The sequence below is a fragment of the Diachasma alloeum genome, unplaced genomic scaffold, assembly GCF_001412515.2.
Source record: "Diachasma alloeum isolate Michigan unplaced genomic scaffold, Dall2.0 Dall_scaffold_00196, whole genome shotgun sequence".
Lineage (NCBI taxonomy): Eukaryota > Metazoa > Arthropoda > Insecta > Hymenoptera > Braconidae > Diachasma > Diachasma alloeum.
Genome location: NW_021680361.1, coordinates 137,215 through 147,928, shown reverse-complemented (window position 1 = coordinate 147,928; position 10,714 = coordinate 137,215). Strand labels below are relative to the sequence as shown.

Genomic DNA, 10,714 nt, shown 5'->3' with positions numbered 1-10,714 from the left:
AAAAAAAAAAAAAAAAAAAAAAAAGTTAGTTTTCAAGAAATTTGGGGAACTGAAGGAATTCCCATTCTTCATTTTTTTCGAAATTTTCTTATGAGGCATCAATCGAATTTCGTGATTTTTTTTTTTACGAATATAGACTTTAATAAGCTCTATTCATTGACACCAATTGAAATTTGATTTTTCATACAGATTCAACAAAATTGATATTTTCTAAAAATCGATTTTAAACCCGGAGTGAAAACGAATTCGAGTCTTGAGAGGGTCTGAATGTAGAATCATTTGACAGAACGAAATAATACGCAAAATTTTGATGACATTTCAATTGATGATAGTACTGTGACGTGAAAAAATAGAAGAGAATAGTGAAATAAGAATTTTAAAAAAAGGAGAAACCATTCGAAAGCAAATTGCTAATTTGCTAGCAACAATAACTATACTCATTTATAAAAAAATGCAATTGTCCGCTTGTTTTTTATAATCTGTTTTCTTTTTCAGGTATTATTATAAGGATTCGCCTACTCGTCCACCTTGTGACGAAACCTGTCGAAAGCAGCTGCTGTGTGACATACGAAGTGGCCGCAGTCGTGACAGATCAGTCCTGTGTCAGAAGATAGACAACAGTTTGTTTGCGAAGGAGCCTTATGCAAAGTTTGATATCGATGTGATAGAGTCGAATGACATCGACTCTTATGCGTAGTTATTGAAAATCATCTATTTTATCATTCGTTGTTGTAAATCTGGATTTAATGATTCTGAGAGAACTCCAAAGACCATGATTGCTGCTACTGTAGTCGATTCTCTCATAAGTGAGAGCATGACTGATGAGTGTGTTCGTCGTCTCTCAAATTGTCGACGAAGGATGGCAGCTGTGAATATAAAATTTCAATAGCGAAACAGTAAAACGATTTAAGTAGACGCAGCCCTTAGCTAAGTTCTCGAGGAATATCTTCGAATCTAAGGAAGATAACGAAATTTTCGTCACTACCTTTTTTGTAGAGTGAATTAAGCGCTACAAAAAAGGTCATTACAGAAATTTTGCTATCTCCTTTAGATTCCGAGATATTCATTGAAAAGCGGACCATACTCCAAATCAACTTAAACTGTTGTAACACTTTGCTACTGATTTAATTGTTGAGATTTTTATTATTACCATTATATGTATTTTTGTACGTGTTTCAAGATGATCTCTCAATAATGTGGATTGTTAGATAAATAATTGAATGAGAATATCATTTTTTAATTGTAATAGTGCCATTAGAGAAATTCGATAAAGTTTATTAAAAAATATCCCAAATATCAGTCAATTTTCACCCAGAGTTTTTCTTGTGAGAAATTTCCTTAATTTTTTTTGTAACGAAATCGTTGAAGTGGATTTTCCAGACTACCAGAAGTTCAATACGTAAAAAATTTCAAATTTTTTATTTTGTTAATTTACTAAAAATGATCGCAGGGGGGGGTAATGACGTCATAACTCCCTAAAGGACCTAGTTGACTCAATATGAGGCGCCACCTGCGCTCCAGTGCCGAAAATAAAATGAAGTTAACCCTCAAGTGGTCGCAAAATGGGGGAATCCCCGCCGTTTTTAGCTTTTTTTTCACACAAAAACTTCGTGAATGAAAAATCCATAAAAAATTGTATTCCTACTTGCAAATATATAGAACACGGAAATATAAAAATCACCGAGGCTTTACGTGAAAGTACATCACCAGTCTTTGTAAGATCAACGTTTCGTTCAGTACATCACCTCAGTTTTACCAGTCTAAATTCAACTATTATCAGTGATTAAACTTTATTAAAATTGCAGACAATCAGCAGTGATTTTAAGACACTCAACAGTGAAATTTAATACCAAAGAGTGTACAAAGAAGTTATTTAACGACGTGGTTCGCTTCCACGAATAAAACGGGAATTTTTATAATTCGTCTCAACGTTAATTTTCCAGCATTTCCCTCCACATTTTGTCCCACATCCACCCTAAGCCTAGTTCCTCACCAAACAAGGTTATTATAAAAATTTCGCCATCTCCCTTAAATTCTGAAATACTTCTGAAAAACTCAACTAAAGACTCAACTGACTTAAACCGTTTGACCACTTCTCCACTGAATTGTAATCTCTTTCAAAAAAAATTTCTACGACGTGCAATCTCCCCTCGAAAAAATCCCAATTATTTTACATGAAATTTGAATCTTAGCGGCACGAATCTAGTGATAAAAATGGCGGCATCACCCTAGCAGCTCCGGCTCCCTCTCCCCCAGACGTGCGCATTCCCCTCGGAAAAAAGGTTATGAACGTTACTTCAAACACCTAAATGGCGGCTTTGTCATTACAATGTAGTGAATCTAACCCGTGAACGAAGGAATTAGAGCCCTCAAAAAGCTCCCCAGATGTCTAATGACAGTGAAATACTCGGTAGAAGACCACACTCGCCTCGGGCCCTCATAATATCGAAATCCCAGTGTCCGGAGGGCAATTGGTTTGCCATTGAGCCTCAGGCGACACTCGCCACCAACGATTGTCAACGAAACGTGCAACTGGCATCAACAAACCTCTGGATTTCCGACAATAAAGAGAGAAATTGCGACTTGGGGGAGGTTGAGTCCATGATCATCGCTTCTCGAGGCTGGAATGGATATCACGTGAGTTGAAATAACATCAATCGACTTCAAAACGCCATCGGCTCTTCCACATGTCAACGTGAAACGATAATTTCATTGATCCTTCAGTATTAATTGACGTTAATTCTGGCGAATTACTTGAGGGGAGACTGCACTGAAATTTCTGCCACTGGGGTCTTCGTTAAGGCAAAACGAAAGGCCTCAAAATTAAAAAAAAAATTGAAACAAGTGCATTTTGCTTATTTTTTTCCATTGTAGGGGACGGCGGGGTAAATGGACACTTTAGACTTTTTTTAAATTATTCATAACGCAGAAACAAATTTATCAATTGAGCTCAGTTTAGGCTCCTCACAAAGGGAAATAATTGTTCTTTGTATTTAAAAAAAATGAATTTTATCAACATTTTAACCCCTCACTAACATTTAAAAAAAGTCAAGTGTCCGGTTTACCTCAACCTCCTCTGTATTATCCATTGCCCATTTTACTTTCTTGAATTGAATTAATTTCTTTCACATTCGACATCTATTCACTTTTGTCATTTCTGTCTGGGTTTTTTGGAGAGAATATGGGTTATCTCAACCATTCATGTTTCCAGGGTCAATTTTCCAAATTTAATATAATTAACCCAACAATAATTAACACTCATCAATAGAAGAAATATTTTTAAAAAACTATTTTTAGAGAAATCAGACAATTTAGTTCTCAACAAGTACCTCAGAATCAAAGAGAGGTACAAGATTTTTCTTGAAGAATTTTGAATTTCTCAGGTATTGAACATCTTTAAGTCAAAAAATCCCCTTCAATAATTTCGCCACAAAAAAAAATTATAAAAACTCAATCATTCATGTGTCCAGGGTCAATTTTCCAAATTTAATATAATTAACCCAACAATAATTAACACTCATCAATAGAAGAAATATTTTTAAAAAACTATTTTTAGAGAAATCAGACAATTTAGTTCTCAACAAGTACCTCAGAATCAAAGAGAGGTACAAGATTTTTCTTGAAGAATTTTGAATTTCTCAGGTATTGAACATCTTTAAGTCAAAAAATCCCCTTCAATAATTTCGCTATAAAAAAATTATGAAAACCCAATCATTCATGTTTCCAGGGTCAATTTTCCAAATTTAATATAATTAACCCAAGAATTAACACTCATCAAGAGAAGAAATATTTTTAAAAAACTATTTTTAGAGAAATTAGACAATTTAGTTCTCAACAAGTACCTCAGAATCAAAGGGAGGTACAAGATTTTTCTTGAAGAATTTTGAATTTCTCAGGTATTGAACTTCTTTAAGTAAAAAAATCCCCTTCAGTACTTTCGCCACAAAAAAAAATTATGAAAACTCAATCATTCATGTTTCCAGTGTCTCTTTTTAAAATTCAGTCTCAATGAACCCAACACAAATTAATACTGATTAATAACAGAAATATTAAACGAAAAAAAAAACAATTTTTTTAGTTCTCAAACATTATCTCAGAATAAAAGAGAACAAATTTTTTTTTCAAGAAATAGAAATTTCTCACTTTTCAAGTTTAAAAAATCCACAAAAAAATACTGAAAACTCAATGATTCACATTTTCAGGTCCAACCCACCAGAAATGAAGACCCCCCGCGGTCGCCGCGCCCCAAGGACGCCCCCAGACCGCACCCCAAGACGGTGGAGGACATCGAGAAATGGCTGAAGACCCGTCCGGACGCGCCGACCGCAATGGACCCCCTGAAACAAGAGCTGGAGACAGTGGACAGGTACCTCTCCTCCCCCTTCCTCGAGAAGGACCAGGACGTCCTGTCCATCGACATCGACTACCCCGACAAAAAGCTGACCCTGGGGTACGACCCCCCCTACGACCAATTCCAAGAGCTCCACAACGAGAAATACCTGGAGGTCTGCAAGGACGGCTTCACCCTGCCGGAGTTCCCTCTGGACAACCTGGACCCCCTGACGCTCGCCAACAACGACATGATGGTGGCAGGTGAGATCCTGCCGTCCACCAGCAGTCAGCCCGAGGATTACCCCCAGGACCCAGAGGAGTCGAACCCCGAAGAGGCACCTCCAGAGGTCCACGAAAATCCCCCAATCCCTGACTTTGCCCTGACGACTCCCCAGGAGGCTGAGAAAATCGAAATTCCTCGAGAGGAAATGAGCCCTGAGGACGACGTCCTGACCCTCGAGGACTTCAGACCCTCGGCTACCCCCCCAGGAGGGAGTTTCTCATGTTCTGGAGGGAAAATTGAACCTGGAGTGGTGAAAAAACGAAGGAAACTCTTCAAGATTGAGGACAATCGCTTGCAATATGACGAGGGAGATATTCAGACTGATAATAAGGACGGGATAATGGCGGTTGTGGCAATATCAACTGATAAGATATCCAACATGACGCAGATTGTCATCAATACTGGAAAGGAGGAGCAGATCTACCAGGGGAAGACGTCGGAGTTGATGGAGGCCACTGGCTACTTTCCGAATATTCCGAAGATGGATGGGGCTGGGTGCTGGAGGGAGGCTGGGGGCACCAGCCACGAGGTCATCATCACGAATGCCCTGGAGGAGCTGGGGTTCACTGAGGAGGGGCTGGTGTCGATGGCCCTCGTGGTGACGGAGAATGGAAAGACTTGGGTCTGTCCCAAGGAGGAGTGCAGGAGGGAGTTCAATAGGTTGTATGCGCTTAAGGGACATCTGCTGGCGCACTACGGGGTCAGGCCGTTCAAGGTGAGGATGCTTTTGGGGTAGGGCTTGGGGATGGAATCTAGAAAGCTTTTCCCCGAGACCGAATTTCCCGGACAAAATTTCCCCGAAAGAAATTCCCCCACTCCCACTTATAACGTGGAAAATACAAATGACTGTTTGAAGAGTTTCATCGCAAATATTATGAACTATTAAAGCAAGCAAGCATTTGGATTCATATAATTAAGCTATTAGTTTGAGTCAATGTTCATTGGTTCATTGGTTTGATGCATGTTATTAAGTGTGAATTCTTATTGTTTATTAAAGACTGTGACTTCCCTGCAAAACTGCTGTGTGACAATTTTTTTATGTCTTTCCTTTGTCCATATATTCAAAAAGGAAATTGTGTCCAGAGAAATCATGTGCGGGGAAAATATCTCCTACCACCTTGGGGATGATGGGGGTATGGGGGGGGACAAGTTGCCCAATCTGGCAATTATGATATTTGTGAATCAATTTCGGAAAAAAATGAGGAATGCCGGAATACCTCGTATGAACTCGCGACTTTCAGATTGCCGGTCTGGTGCTTTACCCACTGAGCTACCGGTAGTTCCGTCACCTTCCGTCGAATTTCATTCACTTTAACGTGGGATGATCCACCGCCGCCCTGGCGGATCCCGTAATTCGTAATTAGAGACAAATCATAGGTTTTTTTATTGTTAATTACTGCTCATTGATACGGTATTGAAAAAATGTAAATTTCTCAATACTCATTCCTAATATCGTCGCATTAAAATCAAAGGGGCGTAAGTGCCAAAAAACTCATTTTAAAAGTGAAAGGGGCGTATGTTCCGAATTCCTGTTTTTTCGATTTTTCATGGAATTTCTGACCAAAAATCGGAAAAAAAAAAATTCTAGGAAAAAGTCGTAATTGCTATATTTCAACGGGAAAGGGGCGTATCTCCACACTTACGCCTTTTTCATTTCATTCAAAAAATGACACTTACGCCCTTTTTACATTATGTGTTGTGCACTTCGGATGACACATTTCATGTTGAAATAAAACGAAAAGGGCGTAAGTCCCACATACGCCTCTCTCTCATTATATCTTAGGTCTACTCGCGATAATGAGTTTTATATTGTTATATCAACATAAAACGCTTTAACTATTTTCTTCTTCCTTTATGGTCTCATTTTCTTCCGAAGTGTTCAAAGCAGTCACGACTCGAAATTTCATACAGATAATTTCCTGAAATTCGCAGTCATAATTTAAAAAAATGAAATAAATTAATGAATGAAATCGAATAAATTTAGAAGAAAATTTTAGAAAATTTTAGTTTAGTTATTGATATTTCTCATGAAATTGTTTCATTCTAGCAAAAACTCAAAGGGAAATTATTTGAACATTCATGATGAGACGGAGGGAGGGGAGGTTAATGTAGAATCAAATATTATTTATTATTAGGGCTGTAGTGCATGTGATTCCGTTTATACTTGATGAATCAATAGGAACGAACAGTAACAAATGAAGGGACATATATATTGGAGTTACGCCCCTCTGTGATTATTGCTTCAAAAACAAAGGGACCTATGTGCCTGAGTTACGCCCCTTTGGAATTATTCATTCTCAATATGAGCTAGAAAAGAAACAAAAAGTATAAAAAGAAAGAGGCGTATGTGCTGGAGATACGCCCCTTCAGTACTTGCTAGTCGGACTTACGTCCATTTGCCACTTCAGAAATTTGTCCACAAAAAACCTTTCATAAGTTGAGAAAACTCCATTTCGAAGGGAAAAAAAAACATACGCCCCTTTGGTATTAAGAGAAAAAAAATCTCAGAGAAATGGCACTTACGCCCCTTTGATTTTAATGCGACGATATAATGAAAAATATCTACAAGTTATTGGTGATTAAGCAAAAAATATGTATTTGCGTTGCAAATATTGGTGAAAATAATATCAGTGCCGATCTCTGCTTGCAGTGTGACTACGAGGGCTGCGCCTGGGCGTTCCACTCGGACTTCAAGTTAAAACGCCACAAGGAAACGCACCTAAAACGCAAAGACTACGTCTGCCAGGTCTGCAACCGTCGGTTCACGACAGTGTACAACCTCTGGACCCACGAGAAGCTGCACTCTCGTCCCAACCGTATCGCCTGCCTCGTCCCCAACTGTCTCGAACGCTTCCAGACGAAAAGAGCCCTTGAGATCCACATGAAGTCCCACGACCAAGAGCACGCGCCCTACGTCTGCAGTCACGAGGGCTGCGGCAAGCGCTACTACAGCTCCAACGCCCTGACCTCGCACCAGAGGTGCCACAGCTACAAGGAAGTCGACATCAAGTGCGGCTGGTTGGGTTGCGGCAAGGTCGGTATTGATTTTTGTGATGGCCATCGATCTTCTAATTCTTCAATATCAAAAGAATTTCCGACTTGCATTGATCAAAGTTTAAATATATTAATCGAAATTTTAAAATAGTTAACTGACCATTACTGAATACGTTACTTTTAAGATAAACACCTACTCTTTCTAATGTCTGTCCGTTGACATTTTTCAATGTACCCATCAAATTTTGGAATTGATCATATTTTTTTTCCTTAAATCAAGACGTATCATTTTTTTTTTTAATGTCAACGGATATGAAAATTTTTCATCTCTTTAATCTCATCTCAATCGAACGGAATAAGGAAAATGCAAAGATGATCAGCAAGAAAATAAAAATATCAATTGTGCAACGTCTCCGAAAAATTTTCCAATTGAGTTTGTTTCCTTCAATAATGTAGGAAGATTAATATTTTTCGTTTTCATGATCTGATTTCATTGAGAGGAAATGAGAAAAATGCAGGCAGAGATGGTCAGCAAGAAAATTAAAAAAAGCGATTTTGTAATGCATTTTATGTCATCAGTGCGTCTGTGGGGANACACAAGAAGATATGTTTAGTGAATACGATGAAATACTAACAGATAATATACTTCGAAACGCTCAGGAAGCAGAGAAATGCTATCAAGAAAAAGCCAACTTTGAAAGAAAAAAGAAAATGAGTATTTTTTCTAAATATTAGAGAATAATTTATTTTGCGCGATTTTTCTTCTCCCCCCCACCCTGAAGAAAATATGAGGAAAGTTTGTTGATTTTTAATAATTGTTCAAATATTTCAATCTATCTGACAAAAAAATATGAGTAATGATAATAATAATAATAATAATAATAATAATTTGTTTATTAATTCTTCATACTAATAAAAAAATAATGAAAAATCAACAAATTTTCCTCATTTTTTTCAGGGGGGGGGGGGGGGAGAAAAATCGCGCAAAAAAAATTATTCTCTAATATTTAGAAAAAATACTCATTTTCTTTTTTCTTTCAAAGTTGGCTTTTTCTTGATAGCATTTCTCTGCTTCCTGAGCGTTTCGAAGTATATTATCTGTTAGTATTTCATCGTATTCACTAAACATATTTTCTTGTGTATTCATATTTCACTTTTTGAGTTAATTATTTATTATTATGTAGTTTATTTTTTAGCTTTTTGCACTGCGATTTGTTTCGTTAAATAGTGTCTAATGGATCAGCTGATCGGTGTATGGTTGGGATAATGGGTTATGTTTGTACCGCAAGATGTCGCTAGGGGTTATTGAGAACGTGTAAAATACCAGTAAAATAGCATAGGACGCGTGTAAAACTGGGAACGTCTGTTAAGTGAAGAACGATTGGTGGTGCGTGTAAAATTCGACTTACCGACCTCCAAACGCCCGTGTTAACCTGTACTTTACACGCACGCATGACATAAATTATTTATCCCACAGGTATTCGATAAGCCCTGCCGCCTGAAGGCCCACGTCAGGTGTCACACTGGCTCGAAGCCCTACTCCTGCACCTACCCAGGATGCGGATGGGCATTTTCATCATCAAGTAAACTCAAGCGTCACGAGAAGAAGCACACGAACGAGAGGAAATTCCTGTGCGAATTCCCCGGCTGCAGCAAGGCCTTCATGCGGTCTGAGCACCTCAAGGAGCACAGGCTGACACATAAGGAGGGAAGATTCTTCCAGTGCTACATGTGCGACGCGAGCTTCTCCGCGAAGAGCAGTCTCTACGTTCACATAAAGAAGCACCAGAACAGGGAGAACAACGGAAGTGTCCAGAATGCCAGGGCGAGGATAGGCTTGATGGAGAGGAGGATTGAGGACTCGGAGAGTGTCAAGACAATCTGCGAGGAGTTGTCGGTGAAACTGGAGGCCTCAGCCCCTGAGGGGCATCTCCAGGGGACTCTGGGTCCTCCCCAGAACGTCGGCAGGATGAGGGTTGAGGGTGATGATGTCTGCAAAAGGGTCTGCCCTTCGAAGCTGTTGAGGGATCGCGATGAGGGGCAGAATGGCCTCGTGGCTTCATCGGATCTCGATTACGTTTTCTACGAGTGCGAGGGTCAGGATGGGGTGGGAGGGGAGGGGGAGGAGGGAGCAGAACCCGAGCCTGAACCACCACCGAAGATTGTGGGGAACGTTGCGAGGGGCAGAAGGGGCCAGGGGGCTGCCAGGACTGGGTTGACTTGTGATGATGTCTGGAGGATGAAGAGGAGGAGCTCGGGATTGAACTCGGTGGGACCGAGTGATGTTGTTCTCGGGGGTGGAGACATCGGGGAGGGCCTACTTCTGGGGGAGGAATTACCCTCGATGTTCTATCAGGAGGAGCTGGGGAACGAGAATGTGCTGTTGCTCGAGGGGGGAAATGAGGGGACGATTGGGCTGAGAGGGCTGGAGTGATGAATGTATCTGTGATGATTGATGAGTGGATGTTGCAGCTTGATTTTGTGTACATCGTGGATAGTTTTAAGATTTTTTTTACTTTGAATGGTTATTTTGTATTAATAAATGTTGATATTTTTGGATTGTCTTGAAAATTATTCTCATATCCTCAAGAGTATTTGTAAGGTGGCTGGGATAAAAATGGACGTTAACTCATGACTTTCACAAGAAAGTAGATGCGGAAGACTTTCAAAAGCTTTCAAAAAAAAAAAAAAAATTCTAAGAGAATTAGAATTTAGAGAGAAAAAATTTCCGCTTCACCCAGCCGGGAATCGAACCCGGGTCTCCCAGATACGCGCCGGGCACTCTTACCGACTAAGCTACCGGGAACCACAGAAATTCACTCTCAAATTCACCTCATACACCGCCTAACCTCCTTTAGGCATTAAAGAATTCTAAGAGAATTAGAATTTAGAGAGAAAAAATTTCCGCTTCACCCAGCCGGGAATCGAACCCGGGTCTCCCAGATACGCGCCGGGCACTCCAGTGGTTGTTCTGGTAAATAAAATGATCTGGCGCTCAACTTTCATTTGGTAGGGCCAGAAGGTCAAGACCATCTGCTGCAAAATTGAAACCAGGGGTCTCTGGGTCCTCCCCAGAACGATTCTAAGAATTCCCCCCCCCCCCCC

At 39.8% G+C, this 10,714-nt stretch overlaps 2 protein-coding genes across 6 annotated transcripts in view; both read left to right on the top strand.

Annotated features, from left to right (window-relative positions):
- Positions 1 to 1,304, top strand: part of LOC107048730 (sphingomyelin phosphodiesterase) — an 8,849-nt gene extending 7,545 nt beyond the window's left edge. For all 5 annotated transcript variants that reach the window (XM_015272073.1, XM_015272076.1, XM_015272074.1 and 2 more), the window contains exon 8: positions 496 to 1,304. In XM_015272073.1, the coding sequence (XP_015127559.1) occupies positions 496 to 697 (202 nt within the window). In that variant the 3' untranslated portion in view covers positions 698 to 1,304. The remainder of the gene's footprint in view (positions 1 to 495) is intronic.
- A 977-nt stretch (positions 1,305 to 2,281) lies between these two features.
- LOC107048729 lies at positions 2,282 to 10,168 on the top strand. The gene is made up of 4 exons (XM_015272071.1): positions 2,282 to 2,637; positions 4,203 to 5,330; positions 7,266 to 7,649; positions 9,087 to 10,168. The coding sequence occupies exons 1-4, from the start codon at positions 2,386 to 2,388 to the stop codon at positions 10,041 to 10,043; spliced, it is 2,721 nt and encodes a 906-aa protein (XP_015127557.1). The 5' UTR covers positions 2,282 to 2,385; the 3' UTR covers positions 10,044 to 10,168.
- The last annotated feature ends 546 nt before the right edge of the window (positions 10,169 to 10,714 follow it).

What these genes read in the sequence shown, in the direction of transcription:
- LOC107048729 (XM_015272071.1), top strand. Translation starts at nt 2,386, where the DNA reads ATGTCTAATGACAGTGAAATACTCGGTAGAAGACCACACTCGCCTCGG. An exon ending in GAGGCTGGAATGGATATCAC is followed by an intron (nt 2,638 to 4,202) that starts GTGAGTTGAAAT and finishes TCACATTTTCAG; the next exon opens with GTCCAACCCACCAGAAATGA. An exon ending in GCTGGTTGGGTTGCGGCAAG is followed by an intron (nt 7,650 to 9,086) that starts GTCGGTATTGAT and finishes TTTATCCCACAG; the next exon opens with GTATTCGATAAGCCCTGCCG.